This window comes from Delphinus delphis, chromosome 7, assembly GCF_949987515.2.
Source record: "Delphinus delphis chromosome 7, mDelDel1.2, whole genome shotgun sequence".
Taxonomy (NCBI): domain Eukaryota; kingdom Metazoa; phylum Chordata; class Mammalia; order Artiodactyla; family Delphinidae; genus Delphinus; species Delphinus delphis.
Window position 1 is genome coordinate 37,196,898 of NC_082689.1, and position 18,970 is coordinate 37,215,867.

At 37.1% G+C, this 18,970-nt stretch overlaps 1 protein-coding gene across 1 annotated transcript in view; it reads right to left on the reverse strand.

The window, feature by feature from the left end:
* Positions 1-626: 626 nt before the first annotated feature.
* PLCL1 (phospholipase C like 1 (inactive)) overlaps positions 627-18,970 on the reverse strand; it is a 71,423-nt gene continuing 53,079 nt past the window's right edge. The window contains exon 5 of the mRNA XM_060016359.1: positions 627-2,321. Within this exon, the coding sequence (XP_059872342.1) occupies positions 2,139-2,321 (183 nt within the window). The 3' untranslated portion in view covers positions 627-2,138. The remainder of the gene's footprint in view (positions 2,322-18,970) is intronic.

The window sequence follows — 18,970 nt, forward strand, 5'->3', positions numbered from 1 at the left end:
CAGAGAGTCGCTGACACCAGAAGCAGCATTAGATGAGGTGGAATCATATCATGTTCTCAAGAATATTTGGGTACTAGAGCCTAAGTGTGTGTGGAGCCCCAGGACAAATGGAATAAACTAGAGAAGCCACTCTCAAGGATTGGATTTGACCCTCAAGTAAAGACATGAATGAATATTCTTTGAAAGTTTGCCACCCTTTAGCTTCTCTTCCCACCTCTCTGTAAAGACATGAATTTCTCCACATGGTACTCAGGGAGGCGAAGAGGTCCACAGGTGAAACCAACCAACTGGCTAATGCAAGGAGGGTTTTGTTTCTGTCTATATCACCTCGTTTTCATCATAAGGGTCTTAGATATCTGCATTCCACTATTCCTTCCACTGTGAAGGGTAAGTATAATGGAGGGTAAAGACATTTTTTCAGGCTATTGTAGTACCACTGGAAACCTACCTTCAAATGAGCTCATGTGTCTTCCCAAGCGCCCAGTTTTAAACCTAGGGAGAAATATCATCATATCTGGTCCATGGAAATATCATACCCTGTAAGATATTTTTTATATAGTAACTCATTTTCATTATCATTCCTTTTTCAATTAATTCACAATAAAAGAGAACAATAAAAGTGTTGTTTCATATCTTTACTCTCTCAGTAATGTGCAACATGAACATAATAGTGTTAAGAAGTCAGAAATAACTTAACACAGTTGCTATAGAAGATGTTTATATTTGCAAAATTTCAACAATGATCTTCCCTAGGTTCCCCCAAATTAGCATATTTGTTAACCAAATTAATTAAGAAGCTTTTCAAAATAAAAGCAATGTTTTAAATAGATATATTTTCATAACCATAGAACATTTAGTTCTGTTGGAGGTAACAAACATATTACACTCAAGTACTTTCTGAAGATATTAGGGTAAAAATGATCTGGATGCAATTATAAATGTACCCTAATTAGTCATTTGCTTCTTTTGTGTGTATGTTTTTCTGCATGTGTTAAAATTATATCATAGATACTTTGTAATCGGTTAGTCCTTAAATCATCACAGTGTTATCTGACCCACAGAATTTATATCAGCTCAAGGTGATGATATGATATGGTTTGAACAATGTCTTTAAATTTAAATTTAGTGCTCAATTAAATGCAATGAAAGTCAAGACCTCCTAGCTGCCCATGTGTGTAATAGAAAATGAATGCTAAGATTCCCAGTTAGGAAGAATGAGACCTTCCTATAAATCACAACCTTGAAATTTCATAACTGAATATCGTTGTCACATCAAAATCCTAATTTCAACAGAGTTTTCATGGTGTTTCAGAGTACCACATAAGTGGGTATAAATTCACTTAAGATCAACTTTTCCACTGAAAAGTAAACAACTACAGAAAACTTTCTAAAAATTGATTTTATTTAATAAATATTTTAAAGAGTTCACTAACTGAAGACTTTGCTGATCTTCCCAGAAATTCTGATCAGTTGTTTATCCTTCATTCACTTTTATTTCTACTGTGATTCTTAGGAATTTGTCTAATCTATATTTAATCTATTAAAACATCTATGCATGATAAATTTGGCTTCCTTCAATTATAAGCTGTGTTACGATTTCCAAATTAAATGATAAAGGTAGAGAAGTAAAATTAAACACAGCAACAGGTTATAGTGAAGTGCTCTTTAGAATTTCAGATGAACAAATTTGTCCCAAAATGATAAAGTAATAAGTTACTAAATGAATAATGCAACACAGAATAGATTTCAACAGCATCTCAATCTCTCTCTCCCGTCCCCACCTCTCTCAGTCCTTCTCTTTTGCTCTCTCTCTCTCTCTCTCTCCCTCTGTCTCTCTCTCTCTATCTCTGTCTCTCGCTTGCTCTCTCACACACACACACATACACACACTTCCGCCCACATCCATACGTGAGTGTGTACACACATCTCAGAATTTTAAAACACTGCTACTAAAGATTTTAACTTAGATAAATTAACTATGTTAAAATACTGACATTGTGAAAATATCTGTTTATGTCCAATACCCCAGAGAGGGCATCTTTCTGTGAACTTCTAAAAAGCTTAAAGAAAGAAAACCAGAAGGAAAAACCAGAGTCCTTGGCAGGAAGCCTGGGTGAAGGCGTGGCTGCCACTCAGGGTCACAGCTTCCCATTGTCCTCGCTGCTCTCCTTCTCCTCTATGGCCTCCAGGCTGCGCTTGCTCTTGGCCTCGGCACCACTGCTGGGGGCTTTACTAAGGCCACAAGACAAGCACGCCAGCTGGATCTGCTTCATGTTCTCTATAGCTTCATTCTTGGCATTCTTCAACAGATCTCCTTGGCCCTACAAACAGGCAGAAATAGACACCAAAGAAGAATGTTATGGGCCAGGCAGATCCTAAGTGACATCACTCTATATCCTTCATGCTGTTGCTCAGTGAGGAAACAGACTCAGACCGGAGAGCCCACTTTTCCAACATCCTTTCCTTGCATTATTGAGGGTCTTTGCTCTTTAAGTCAAGGACCTCAACCTGAGCCTTCCCCATTGTCTCTGTAGTTGCTGGGAGCCTCTGGAGATTTCCTATAGGAGGGAACACCGTCTGGGGACCCTTATCTGAATGTACCAAGGACAATCAGCCCTTCCATCACCAGGGTTTGAGACTGCACACTGCTGTAACTCCTAACCCACCCAGCCCAGCATTCCTAGGCTTGGGAGAAAACAAGGGAAGAAGCTCTTCCTCAAAGAACTGAAAATTAAATCATCTTCTCAGTGTAAAAGAGCTTACAAAGCAAATCTCTGTAAAGTAAACCACACACCCTTATGCTTGGTAAGCTGGTTTGTAGTATATTGGGTCATCGCTACAGCCTGCCTTTTGATAAGTTCCTATTTACCCATGTTCTTTTCTATTATCCTGAGGACAATGTTCCCATCTGGCTGATGGAGAGAGGCTCCAGAGGCTTAGTGTGTCAATCAAAACAAAAAAGCAAACGAGGATCACAGGAAATCATCAGTTGTCAGTTATATCAGAGTCTGAGAAAGATCTTTTCCAATTATTTTTTTTCTTATTTTAGGTCATTGTTATAATTATCAAGTGTATATGCTGACACTAGCCCAAGGGGCTGAAGGAGTAAGTGTGGGGAAGCCAGAACATGTTTCCGGTGTGTACAGACAAAAGAGAAAGGAGTTCCGTCTCTCCCCTCCATTCTCATGACAATGCCTGAGAGTGTGACCTTGAAACTGGAGGTTACACGAGCTGCTGGAGAGTTCCTCTACAAAGCAGAGACTTCGAGAAAAGGTAAGTCACCTATTTTATGCAAGGTACTTCATCATACACTGTTTGATCTCTTTAATTTGATGAAAGCTTTTACTTTAGGATGTATGAGGACCCTAAAATTAAAAATGCATTGCATTAAAAATGCCTTGGAATATTTCTTTCCTCAAAATCTGTACAAGCACTTGCCAATTCTATCTTATGTCATAAAATCCTTCAAACAACAGCCTTTAAATATATGGGATGAATAAGTACAACTTGGCCTAATACTTTTGTTAAGGTGAACTTACCTCCAAGTACCTCAATCATGGATTGGGATTTTAGAAGTAAACTTGGAAGTTGTATAGTTTAGCCTTCTCATGAGGAGAAAAGAAGCTGAGCCTGATGAGGTGACATGACTGACCCAAGGTCACAGCTGGTTAATGACTGAGCTGGGACTTAAGTCCAGGTCTTCTGCCTCTCGGTTCAGTGCCCTGTTCCACACACCATGTTTATAATTTAGACTAAAACTAGAGACTAGAGAATGAACACTCTTTCAGATAGAGATGGACTTTCTAAGAGAAAAATATGCACGACACAAGCAGAACTTGGGGAGTATAGGCATAATGAGTCCCCTCTGGACGTTAAAAAAAGTCACATCCAGGCTTCCCAGGTGGTGCAGTGGTCGAGAGTCCGCCTGCCGATGCAGGGGACACGGGTTCGTGCCCCGGTCCGGGAAGATCCCACATGCCGCGGAGCAGCTGGGCCCGTGAGCCACGGCCGCTGAGCCTGCGCATCCGGAGCCTGTGCTCCGCAACGGGAGAGGCCACAACAGTGAGAGGCCCGTGTACCACAAAAAAAAAAGTCACATCGACTTTGAAAAATGCAATTCTGAAGTGATAGTGATAATAATACAGCATAGAAAGTGCTCACTCTCTGCAGGCATTCTTCTTCATACTTTACAAAGGTTCATTATTTGTCACAACATCCCCACAAAATAGGCTCTTTTCTTACTTTAAGTTTACAATGAAAACAGAGGTCCAGAGTGATCCTCCTTCCCAGACTCACACAGCTGCTAAGTGATGGAGCTGGGGTTGAAATAAAGTCCAGGAGTTGGCTCCAGAACCTGTAGTCTTAACCACTACATGATGTGGCATCCCTTCAAGGCAAACTGTGAACTCTCAACAAAGCACAGTAAAGCCTCCCAGTCATTGTCACCCATGGAAACAACACGGATAAAAAGACAATCATTAACCAGGTGGCACAGTCGGACAGAACTCAGAGATGGGATCTACAGAGTCAGGAAGATAAGATGCACCAACATTCGTTGGCAGGGACAAAAGTCAGAGTATCTTAGTTTTGCTTTTAGCTCCAACAATTTCCCCCTGGGCCATTTTATCTCCTATAAAAATGATGAAAATATTCTTCTGTCTTCCTCACAGTTTTAAAGATTACAAAAAATGTTGAAAAGCTATTTGTTGGAAATAAAAACAAAAATAAACAAATGGGACCTAATGAAACTTCAAAGCTTTTGCACAGCAAAGGAAACCATAAACAAGATGAAAAGATAACCCTCAGAATGGGAGAAAATATTTGCAAATGAAGCAACTGACAAAGGATTAATCTCCAAAATTTACAAGCAGCTCATGCAGCTCAATATCCAAAAAAACAAACAACCCAATCCAAAAATGGGCAGAAAACCTAAATAGACATTTCTCCAAAGAAGATATACAGATTGCCAACAAACACATGAAAGAATGCTCAACATCATTAATCATTAGAGAAATGCAAATCAAAACTACAATTTGATATCATCTCACACCAGTCAGAATGGCCATCATCAAAAAATCTAGAAACAATAAATGCTGGAGAGGGTGTGGAGAAAAGGGAACCCTCTTGCCCTGTTGGTGGGAATGTAAATTGATACAGCCACTATGGAGAACAGTATGGAGGTTGGTTTAAAAACTACAAATAGAACTACCATATGACCCAGCAATCCCACTACTGGGCATATACCCTGAGAAAACCATAATTCAAAAAGAGTCATGTACCTCAATATTCATTGCAGCTCTATTTACAATAGCCAGGACATGAAAGCAACCTAAGTGTCCATCAACAGATGAATGGTTAAAGAAGATGTGGCACATATATACAGTGGAATATTACTCAGCCATAAAAAGAAATGAAATTGAGTTATTTGTAGTAAGGTGGATGGACCTAGAGTGTGTCATACAGAGTGAAGTAAGTCAGAAAGAGAAAAACAAATACCGTATGCTAACACACATATATGGAATCTAAAAAAAAAATAAAAAATGGTCATGAAGAACGTAGGGGCAAGAATAAAGACACTGACCTACTAGAGAATGGACTTGAGGATATGGGGAGGGGGAAGGGTAAGCTGGGACAAAGTGAGGGAGTGGCATGGACTTATATACACTACCAAACGTAAAATAGCTAGCTAGTGGGAAGCAGCCGCATAGCACAGGGAGATCAGCTCAGTGCTTTGTGACCAGCTAGAGGGGTGGGATAGGGAGGGTGGGAGGGACAGAGACACAGGAGGGAAGAGGTATGGGGACATATGTATATGTATAACTGATTCACTTTGTTATAAAGCAGAAACTAACACACCATTGTAAAGCAATTATACTCCAATAAAGATGTTTTCAAAAAAAGAAAGAAAGAAAAGCTATTTGTGATTTAAATAATCACAAGTAAACTATGCTCTAAGGTGATATGAAAAGCAATTAACATACTCTATTACTAAAATAAGTATCTTGATAGTGTGCATATTTTAATATAAATTTTACTAACTTGTTTAAAATGCATCTACAAGAGTCTGTTTTTACAGAGATATGTGTATTGCTACTGCTTTTACAAGCACAAAGATTCCTTTAAAAATACTGTATTAATAAACAGATTATACCCACACTCATTTTCAGAGTATTACTTTTAAGTGCTCCCTTTTCTTTTAGTGTTAAAATTTTCATCAGGCATTCTTAAAGCATAAAAAAAGCAAAATTGGCATCTTCCCTAATTGCAAGAGAGGAGTAAAACATGCAAAAGTATCAGGCTTGATACTACTAATGAATAATGCTCTCACGTCACTTTTCCTGCAGCAGGTTATAAAACGTATCTAATTAATCAGCCAGAATATCATCTCATCGGTTCTGAGAGGTGGCATCCAGGCCTAAATGTCAGACTGTGTCAGTTCTGGTAAATAGAAGTCAGTCTCTCTAGAAAACAAAGGCCAATTGGAGAAGACAGTTTGTGCCAGTGCACAAAAACAAAGGACATCATCTCCTGATAACCAGGAGACAACACGCCCTGGCTGCATGATACAGGCAGAAAAAAAATTGGAAAAGAAATTAAGCTATTAACTAACAGAAGAATTAAAAATGAAAGACTAAATTATGAAGAGTTTCCATCGAAACACTGATGTAAAAATGTTGTTTTCAATATTTTTTTAAGAAGGAGGCATAGAGGTCATCTTTCTGTTCTGTGGTTAAACTCCTTGAGTCTTATGGATTAAGTTAGCAGAAGCAGAAAAGACTCATTCTAGGCAAAATTGTAAAGAGGGTGAAGTTTATTGTTAACAACCCCATCTTGGCATTCTTTTTCCGGGCTGACTTTTTCTCACCATGCTTGCAGTGATTTCCGCTGACCAACTAGCATCCCTCTCTCTACTCCGTTACACTCCCTCTCAAAATCCTCCTACCTAGCCAGCTTATACCACATCTCCTCCCTCAAAACGCCTCTGTCCTGTGTATCATTTCCCACAAGACCTATTAGGTACTCAGATCAGCTAAGCCACTTAAAGGTATTGGTGTGTAGTATGTATTTAAGGAGTAATATAACAGGGCATTTCTAAAGAATATGCTCAGAAATTCTCCTCAAACAGAGGTCTTGGGAGAGAGGCAGAAAGGAGAGAAGCCCAAGAGAATTCATTTTACTTGGTGGTATATAAATTGTAACATCTCCTGGGAAAATAAATCTGGGATTGTTACGGCCTGGAATGTAAAATTAATGGACAATTTGACCACTGAATACTCAACTTGAAAGAAATGTCAAGCTGTTGCCAACATTTCAATATACTAGCAATCTCATGGGAATTTATAGTTTCTCTCCTCTGGTACTAGGGATGCTTCAGGGGGAGAAAAATGAGAAGGACTGCTTTAATCCAAAGAAAAGCAAGAGTGATAGAAAGCATCTCAGGCAGACTTATGCTGATGGGACAACAGGATTATCAAAAGTATCAACAGCAATGACTACCAATTCAGCCTCCACAGTTATTTGACTTCCAAATGTCACAGTCCATGGAAATCCCAACACATTTAAAAAGTAACACGGGCCTAGCCGCTCTGCGGCATGTGGGATCCTCCTGGACCGGGGCACGAACCCGTGTCCCCTGCATCGGCAGGCGGACTCTCAACCACTGCGCCACCAGGGAAGCCCACTACAGAGATTTTTGAACCTAAAAATTAGTAATGATTAATGAATTTTTTAAAAAGGAGACATTAAGCATTCATAACCAAATCCTTCCAACGTCATTAAACTGCAATTAAAATAAATCATCTAGAAATCAAGAAATATCTGATGCAATGAGATTGTAAATGGGACTGATATACATACCATACCACCACAATTTTTATTATTACTCATAAATTATTACTGACAATAATATGCTATCACAACACTAAACAGAGGCTAACACTTTGAACACTTAATATACTAAATGTAAACCGATTTGCACATATTATCTCATTATATCAAAACCATAAAAGGGGCTAGAATTCTAAATGTGAGTTATCTATTAGTTATATATTTGTAAGTTATTTAATAACTATATTTTATAATCTGTCAAAAGACATTTAGAATTTGTGTTATTCCTGTTCTTACTAAGAAATGCAGTTTTCTTCTATAGTTTGAAAATAGTTTTGGCTACAATCTGTCAGAGTAACTTTCAAAAGACATTGACATCCATGGCTCTTAAAATACCCATTTTTCCCATGAACTGCCCTATCCCTTGTGATATTAGTGTATGAAAGAGTGGTCAAACATCATAACTAGTGTCCTTGTCACGTGTGAAGGAAATGTGTGGGTTGTCTCAGAGTACACCACAAATATTTAAAGCAGCTAATTGAGACTCTGGGAATGGAAATGCCCTCACATATATACAACTACGCATATAAACAAATGCAACTCTGTCACCGGGCAGGCGTGTATGGGTATTTTTCAGCACACACTCAACGGCTGACTAATTCCCCTGAAATTCGTCCCATATGAGCATCCACACCCACAGCTAGAGCCACCCCTGGATAATACTGCAACAAAAGTCCGCCACAGACAGCATGGTGGTATTAGCACCGCTTTATTTGTTCCAGCTCCATTTGGTGGACATGACCATGTTGTGGTGAGCTGTGTACTACCACCGTATTAACAGTTCAAAAAGCATTCTTTTGGGGAATCTCTGTATTATCTAAAGGGGGTAAATGTTTTGCTCCAAAGAGGTAGAAACAACTATTACAATGTCCTTCATTTGAGAAATTAAAATAGCAAATCAAAAATGTGTTGATGTCATGACAGATACATTTCTCTTGATGTTAGATTACTGGAATATTGGGTAAAGCTATGCAAAGATGGCCTGGGATCCTTGCTCTCCAGAATGAAAGCCTAGTTTTGTAGGGAATGTATACAACATGTTAGCAAGAGTTACAGGCACAAAGATGTAGCCATTAGGGAAATTATGTACAAAATACCTCAACTGCACAAAAATAGAAGTTCTCATTGCCTAAAGTTATTAAAACTCAGATTTATTATTTTTCAAGACCTTGTCCACCAAATATTTCAACTGCATTCTACTCACCACTTAAGAAGTTGAATTTTTACTCTATGAACTTTCAAGAAATATGGATGAATAGTTGTAGAGCAGTTCTGGTCTAAGAGTACTGACTTATTGGAGCTTCTTATGTTACTCTTCTCCTGAAACTCTGAACTCAAAACAAAGGAAAAGACACTACCTTTCAAATCTTTATCACATAATGCAATTAAACTATTTCATTTTTATAGGAACAAAAAGTGAATTACATTGGACATGTTTACCTGAGCCATTAGATTTTATACCCTTTATAAAGTTAAGTTTTTTAAGTTAGTTTTATGACTGATACATTTTAGTATTGGTCAGAAATTCCAATTAATCAGATATCTCTGAAGATTATGGAAAGAGAACATAAGTAAATATTTTTAATATCTGAGAATCTAGATCTGAAGGAAGAATAATTTACAAAATGTAGAAGATACTTCAAAGAAATTTTAAGAATAATTCAATGCCAACAAGACCACACAACATTACAGAATAAAGCAGAATGACATGTTTAATAAGCACAGCCATACAAACGGCTCTAAAAAAATATGAAGTCATACTCTATTAAAATTCAACATAATGAAAATTATGTTTGAAAGTTAAATTTGAAAGCATACGTTTTAAGACCTGACAAATAAGATTTTCTTTTTCCACAAGTCTTTCCCAAATAACATCCTGCTTTGTTACAATACCTTTCTCATCAGGAAATCTTGACTGACTTGAGTGTTGACGGAATGAAGAACCCTATTTACTTCAAAATGGTAATTAACTGCATCTTAAGCAGAAAGCCTTTGTATTAACCATGTTTTTTAAAAATAGTTTTTAATATAGAGGAGACCATTATTGTGTCCCTGTGTGTGTGTGTGTATAATACTATATGTAAATAAAGTAGTTTAATAGTATTTAAATACTAATCACTAATAATAATATAATTGCATCACTTTAACAGAATAAAATATAAAAATTGTATGATCATTTCAATAGTTGCATAAAAAGCATTTGACAAAATTCAACATCTTTTTATGATAAAAACTCTCAACAAAGTGAGTATATAAGGAATGTACCCCAACATAAAAAAGGACATATATGACAAGCCCACAGGTAACACCACACTCGACAGTGAAAGGTTGAAAGCTTTTCCTCTAAGATCAGGAACAAGACAAGAGTGCCATAAGAGTGCCCACTCTCACTATTTCTATTCAGCATAGTACTGGAAGTCCTAGCCAGAGGAATTAGGCAAGAAAAATAAATAAAAGATATCCAAACTGGACAGGAAGAAGTAAAATGATGACCCAATCTTATATATAGAAAACCCTAAAGACTCCATCAAAAAAACCTGTTAGAACTAATAAATGAATTCAGTAAAGTTGCAGGATAAAAAATCAACATACAAAAAAAATCAGTTGTGTTTCTATACACTAATAACAAACTATCAGAAAAAGAAATAAATAATACAATCCCATTTATATTAGCACCAAACATAATAAAATATTTAGGAATAAATTTAACATAGGAAGTGAGAGATCTGTACACTGAAAATTACAAGGCACTGATGAAAGAAATTAAACACAAATAAACAGGAAGATATCCCATGTTCATGGGTCAGAAGAATTAATATTATTAAGATGTTCATACTACCCAAAGCCATCCATAGATTCAGTGCAATCCCTATCAAAACTCCAATGGCATTTTTCACAAGAAAAGAAAAACAATCCTAAAATTCTTATGGAACAACAAAAGACCCCAGATTGCCAAAGCAATCCTGAGAGAGAAGAACAAAGTTGGCGGCATCATACATCCTGATTTCAAACTATATTACAAAACTAATCAAAACAGTATGATACTGGAGTAGAAACAGACATGTAGACAAATGGAACAAAACTGAGAGACTAGAAATAAACACATACATATATGGTCAACTAATATTTGACAAGGGAGCCAAGAATATTCAATGGGGAAAAGATAGTCTTTTCAATAAATGGTGCTAGGAAAACTGGGTATTCACATACAAAGGAATAAATTGCAGCCTTATATTACACCATTCACAAAAATTAACTCAAAATGGATTAAAGACTTAAATGTAAGACCTGAAATAATAAAATTACTAGCAAAAAAATAGGAAAAAAACCTTGACATTGATCTTGGCAATGACTTTTTTAATATAACACCAAAAGCACAAGCAAAAAAAAAGCAAAAATAAACAAGTGGGACTACAACAAAGCTTCTTCACAGCAAAAGAAACAAAGAAGGAGATGAAAAGGCAACCTATGGAACTGGAGAAAGTATTTGCAAACCATATATCTGATAAGAGGTTAATATCTAAAATACATAAGGAACTCAATATGCATATAATAACTCAAAATATATAACAACTCAATAGCAAAAAACAATCTGACTAAAAAATTGGCAAAGATATGAATAGACATTTTTCCAAGGAAGATATACAAATGGACAACAGGTACATGAAAAGGTGCTCAATATCAACATCAAAACCACAATGAAATATCACCTCACCCCTGTTAAAATGGGTTTTACCAAAAAGACAAGAGGTAATAAGCATTGGCAATGATGTGGAGAAAAGGGAACCCTTGCACATTGTTGGTGGTAAAGTAAATTGGTACGGTCGTATACAAAAACAGTGTGGAGGTTCCCCCCAAATTAAAAATAGAGCTACTATATGATCCAGCAATTCCACTTCTGGGAATATATCCAAAGGAAATGAAATTAGGATCTCAAAGAGAGACCTGCACCCCCATGTTTAATGCAGCATTATTTACAATAGCCAAAACATGGAAATAATCTCAGTGTCCACCAAACTAATGAATGGATAAAGAAGATGTAATATATATATATGGAGATTTTATATACATATGTGTGTGTGTGTGTGTGTGTGTGTGTGTGTGTGTGTGTAAAATGGAATATTATTCAGCCATGAGAAAGAAGTTAATCCTACCATTTTCAACAACATAGATAAATTTTGAGGGCATTATACTAAGTGAGACAAGCACACAGAGAAAGACTATATGTGGAATCTCAAAAAACCAAATTAATAGAAACAGAGTAGGTTGGTAGTTGCCAGGGGCTGGGGGATCGGGGGAAATGCGTGAAGGTGGTAAATGGGTACAAGCTTCCAGTAACAAGATGAATAAGTTCTGGAGATCTAATATACAGCATGGTGACTATAGTTAACAATACTGTTTTGTATACTTGAAAGTTGCTAAGAGAGTAGATCTTAAAAGTTCTCACCATCAAAAAAAACGTAACTACATGAGGTAGTGGATTTGTTAACTAGCCTTATTGCGGTAACCATCTCATAATATATACATATATCAAATCATCACCCTGAACACCTTAAGTTTACATAATGTTATATGTCAATTATATCTCAATAAAGCTGAAAAAATAATAATATAATAATAATACAAAATTAATAATAATCAAGTAACAAGAGTGCTGATGACAGGTAGTATTGATGGGTAACACCTGAATTCATCAATAAAACCTATTGCATTGAGATGCTTTTGTTGACCAGATCATAAAAAGAAGTATAGGGGCTTCCCTGGTGGCGCAGTGGTTGAGAGTCCGCCTGCTGATGCCGGGGACACGGGTTCGTGCCCTGGTCCGGGAGGATCCCACGTGCCGCGGAGCGGCTGGGCCCGTGAGCCATGGCCGCTGGGTCTGTGCGTCCGGAGCCTGTGCTCCGCAGTGGGAGAGGCCACGGCGGTGAGAGGCCCGTGTACCGCAAAAAAAAAAAAAAAAAAAAAAAGAAGAAGTATGGAATTTAATGTCTCCAATTCCCACTTATTGTCCCTATTGTATCCTGTTCTAAGCTATGGATATATGAACTGCTTTTTCTCTTTGATTTAGGAACACTGGTGGTCTTTGTTAGCTATCAGTTAGGACTTGGGTCTTCATTTTTGTCTTATTCACCTATCAATACATCAAGCAAATATTTATTAAACATCTACCATATGCCAGACTTTGTCTTCACCTGTGGTTGTCAACCCTATCAAAACCAAGATCCTTTAAAACAAATATTTTGTAAGGCTTCCTTTATTATTCTAAAATTAAAGTCATAAATAATATAACCTAGCTATATACATTATTAAAAATTAAGTAAATGTAGTATCCTAGCTATAATATAAGGAGAAATAAGAATGGTCATTTAAAATAAAATAATATGTATTTCAATATGTAAATGCCCAGGCAGGCACACAAGAAACCATAATGAAGTAGACAAATGCCTGTACTTACTTAATATGAATTCATTTAAATTTAAAAGAGAGATAAGATCAGATGCCTTTCCACACACACAAGATACAGGAAAATGACAATGCAGATGTACTACAAAGACACTAGTATAAAAACAAATAATGGCAACTGACCAGACTTATTTACATACAATAAAAGAAGGAAGGAAATAACCTTAATTAAGATAGGGATAATATGTCAAGACGAGTACAGAGTCTCACCATGGAGAAAAAGTCTGATAATCCCACAAGTGAGGAAGTAAGTTAAGTCCATACACCCCACCAAATTTGCCAAATCTTCAAAAGTAGCTCAAAGGGCATTTTCCTTGTGGTTGACAATATCAGCTTCTACTTCGCAGGATACTGTGGGATGCTTATCATGGATTATCAATAATAAAGTATCATATTAAAATGAATATCTCACTTCAGTTTGTTCCAGTGTTACTGTATAGCAATTATACAATCAGGTGGACAGAATACCCAGAGGAAATACATTAATCAATAATTTGGAAACAATGTCTTTATTCATTTAGGCTTCCCTCTCAGTAACTACCTTTTCCTCATGTACTGGGCCTTTCACATAACTTCTTGTTAAATAGACATCATTTACAAAAGTACTCTGATTTGTATTTTAGAGGGTGTAGTCAAGCAGGACTTGAGAAAGTCTTGCAGGACATAGGGCAGTTCTTCATTATGTTGCACCATCCTGCACAGTGCAGGACAGCCAGCATTCCTGGCCAGTCCCACTAAATGGCAGGAGAATCCCCCCAAGTCACCTCTTCAATGTTCCAAAACACCCTCTAGGGGTCAGTACTGTGCCCATTAAGAACCATCAGGCTAGACTCTGGGGATAACACGGTGAGCACAGACCCCCTCCTGCCCACATAAAACTTAAGTCTAGTGAGGGACACAGGCAAAAATCAAAAAAAATCACAAAAAGAAAGTTATGTCTAATCGCAAGTTGTGCTGTGTGCTTAAAGGAAAGGACTGTGATGCTGTGAGAATGGGTATTCTAGGGGATGAGTCAAGGCTTCCTCATAAAAGCGACAACTGAACAACAATTTGAAAGATGGAGAAGCTTCTTCATCTTACAATCAGTGAAATACGATGTAAGGATCTTTTGATGCTCACCTTGAGTCCTCAATCCTTCTACAGTCTTACAGATACAGATATAGAGAGTATGGGAGAGTGTTCTGGAAGGATACTGCCTCTATGACGTAGTACCAAAATAGTCTAATATATCCCATTTTTCCTCATATTTTATTTACTTAGAATTTACTTTGTTTCCTTGAAATTTATACTTGGGAAAAACCACTGAAAGTGGAAAATACTCAATAAAGTTTAATTTAGTGACAGTATCATTTTGTTCTGCTAAGTAAGAGTTCTTAGTAATTATTTCAAATTTTTGAAGTACAGCTATAATGTTTTCATAAATAGATAGATGAAGAAATGGACTCAAGATAGCTAAATAAATACATTGCTCAAGTTCACACAGAAAATAAGTGTGAAGGAAATAACTAGTAACGCCTGCTTCCGAGACCAACAGATGCTTTTTCTTCACTGCATTATTTTTCTTTGTGTTTAGGTGCATTACATGCTATATTGCTCATGTCATCTAATAGGTCTTAGAAATGCAGAGAAGAAAAAAATAGCTTAAGACTTACTTGGTTTTAAAAAGAAAAATGCTTTGATAGACCCTCAAAAATGCTTTGATAGACTCACATAAATACTACTTTTGTGCTCATACTTTGATGTCTGACCTTTGCCTTCAATATGGGTACAGAGTTTGGAATAATTTAATAATTTTAATCTGAGCCAACTTTTCAGAAAACTGCAATACAAAAGCAATGATAGAAGATTGATGATTAGGGAAAGTGTGGAGAAGATGACTGGTTTTCATTTTAAAGACCTCATCATAAGCGCTAATAGATCAGATCCAAAAAAGAAGATTATAAGTGAATCAATCCATTACAAGTAACAGCTGAACTTTTTTTTTTTTTTTGGAGTATAATTGCTTTACAATGGTGTGTTAGTTTCTGCTGTACAATGAAGTGAAGCAGCTATATGTATACATATATCCCCTCCCTCTTGGACCTCCCTCCCACCCCATCCCCTATCCCACCCATCTAGGTCATCACAGAGCACCAAGCTGAGCTCCCCGTGCTATACAGCAGGTTCCCACTAGTTATCTATTTTACACATGGTACTGTACTTATGTCAAACCTTTCTGAAGAATGCTACAACGTAAAAACTCATCAGTTAGTTCTCAGATCAGTATCCCCAGGATACTGATTCTCCTTGCAATACTCATGAACTCTAAAAGTCACCCACATAAGATGGCTGCCCAGGATGGTACACACAAGTTGAGAGCAGAATCAGAACCCCAGGAGTGATGAAGGAATATATCTGATTTTAAGGATTCCACATTTCTGTCATATAATAACAATTTGGCCTAGAGGCTTTGAACTGTAACCATACTGCTATTCTACAGGTGAACATATAGTATGACCTGCACAATCAGACTACTTGGGTTCAAATCCACCAAGTGTTAGCTTTTTGACCTTGGGCAAGGTCATTCAATGCCTCAGTTTCCTCACCTATAAAATGACTATGATAATTGTACCCATCTCTAGGTTTAAAAGCAAGATTAAGAGAGATAATACATGTGCATCATATAGAACAATGGCTGGCATACATGGTAAACTCTAATGATTATTAGCTATTACTATTATCTTATAAACTGAAAATTTAAAGCTTTCAGTAAATGCAATGTTTCACTATCAGTAACATTATATATATATATCAGTAATGTTATAGATGTCTACTGTATTTTACCTTCTAAATTGTGAGGAAACATAAGCACTTTGAAGCTTAAAAAAGACAAGTTGGTAAAGTCAGGGGGAATAAACCATTGCTGAGAATAAAATTCAGGATTGATCACCCGTTAACCCTATGAAAAATCTCATAGTGTTTAAAATAAAAAGAGTAACAATTGCATTGATGTGGGAACTTTCCTTGGGAAACCCCAGAACGTGTAATCTTCCCCCCTCCAAAAGTCTATTTTCTTATTTGTAATTTAGAAGTTACAACACTGTTCAGTGTAAAACACAGAAGCATTGCTCACTATTGGAATAAAAAGTTTTAAACAGCTGTTTCATTTAGGCCAGATGAGACACTAAAAATGAACTGAAATCATCTGTCACCCAAAGAAATTCATGACAAACATTATCTTTTGTGACAGGACTGTTACATTTCTGAAGATACCATAAGATAGATTTCTGCCAGGGTACTCTGTTTAAGAAGCCATCTATCTGCTTTGGGCAAATGACTGTGAGCCTAATCCACTTACAGAAAATGTCAACAAAATTGCTTCAGCACCAGTGAGCTGAATAATAGAAAACCCCGAGCTAAATTCTAAAACTATGATTCTGCAGAAAGCTTTGTGAATTGAGGTGTGTGTGGTGATACTGGTATCCTGAGAATTCTCTTGCAGGCATTTTGACAAAAGAGCCATTCAATAAAACAATAAGTCACTGCCTGTTGATTTCCCCCCTCTCTGCTCTTTCCTTCCCCATTATCGTGATCATCTGCCTCTATGTCAACAGATCTAATAAGAAAGGACAGAAGTGATATCAACTTTTAGCAAGGTGACAATGGTAATTAATTGCACTTCAGATGAAACTTTGGTAGTAGATGGTCATCATCACAAAAAATATATTGTTTAAAAGTTCTAGCATCTCAAAGTAACTTTCCCTGTGTAATGAATGACCCTGAAATCCAACTTCATACAACTATCTTGAGTGCCAAAAGCCACATGCAGAACAAGCTCCTATAAAAACCTCTGCTTCACCAACTAGTGCTATTTCCATTTCAAAAAGATTATTTACAATGGCTTGAAGGATGTCGGATGCCTCAAACCCCAGAGCAGACAAAGGCTACAGGGATAGTTACTAATATTAGTTACTAGTTACTAATATTAGAAGGATATTTTAAAAAATCCATTCTGGAATTTACTTGGTAAGGTTTCACTTTAAGAAATTACTGATTGCATTGCCTAAATTATTGGCTACTTGATTCACCCAAAAAATAAATCTGCAAAAATGCCAGAATAAGAGTGTAGATGCAATACCAAAGGTCCAACATCAGGGTGAACTGATCACAAAATGGCTTCAGCTGCTTAATGGCCGCAGCGCTGAGACTTTCAGTAAGCAAGTGGTTTCTTGTGACATCTGGCCCTGTGTTGCACAACTCCAGGGGCTCCGTTCACACTGTCTTCTATGCGCACAGCATTCCCTGCAGCCCAATGACAGACGTACTGCATCTGGTCTAGACGTGTCCTTTCACCAAGGACATTTATTCTTTATTCTCTGCCAAATCATAATGCTTTTAAAAAGACTGAAACTGTCCCCTTTAGGAGTGCATCATGGCATGTGCAGAACTAGCCTACCCAGTGGCTCTATAGGCACCCATTTACACTGGCGTGACTTCTAGTTTCAGTGTCGGTTGCGATGGCCAAATAGCTATTAGCAAGGCATTGTCAAAGGGGCAACTGCCTTGTACTCTCCACCTTTCTTTTTTTTTTTTTTAATGAGGGTAAGGCAGCTATTAAATGAAATGGGCTACTTTTATTAACAGTTAAATCAAGCAGCAGCCAACTCAGCTCCCTCCACAGTGACTGTTTAGAGATTTAGTCATTAATGAGGTACTCACTGTTGGTGGCCCAAATCCAGTAGGGCATTTGGTAAAAGACTAGACTACTGTTACTCCAAGAAAATGTCAAGACCTGCTTTCCCTAATGTGAGCCTCGCTCAAGTTTCAGATCTCAAACTCAAGCCATCCACAACACCAAACTATTAGCCACACATTTTCCTCATGCTTTATATGTTTGTTTTTAAAATTATGCTGCTCAAAAGTTAAAATAATAGCATCCAAGTTTCCATATTGTGTCATGTTGGCTTAATCAACTTATCTACTGCTATCCATCTGTCTGTGTATACATCATCCTGAATACCTCAGTAGGCATATCATGAAAATAAGGACATGCTACGTAACCACTCCACTATCATTGCCCCCAACAAAGCTGACGTTTATTCAGTAATTTCATCTGACTGCGGTGCATATTAAATTGCCCAAATGTCCCAAAACTTTTACAGCTTTTCTAAAAGTCCAGAATCCATTCAAGTTTCCCACGTTCCTAGCATCTTTGGAAATAATGATCCAGCAATGTGGGTTAGAGCAAAATCACGAATGACAGGTGAGTGCACATGAAAACTCAACAGCAAGTTCACAGCAATAAGTACCACTTCCTTGAAAGACATACATTTATTACCTCAGCTTCACTCCTGTACACTTAGCGGAATACGCACCACAAAATCATCACATACACTTGTCAAAACATTTCTTCTGACTGTCAAATACCATCACTCTTATATTCTTATTTTTAAATCAACTTTATAAATATATACGCCTGGAAAAACTCACCATACATTCACCAAACCCATTCAATTTTGTGAATGTCAGGCTGCTCTTCCAAGGCAGGCCTCAGATTTCTTTCCAGAATAGATGACTGTGAAAATCAGACTATCAGAAACTTCAATTCCAATATTTCAGTAGCTGGTAGTTTTTTAGGCCT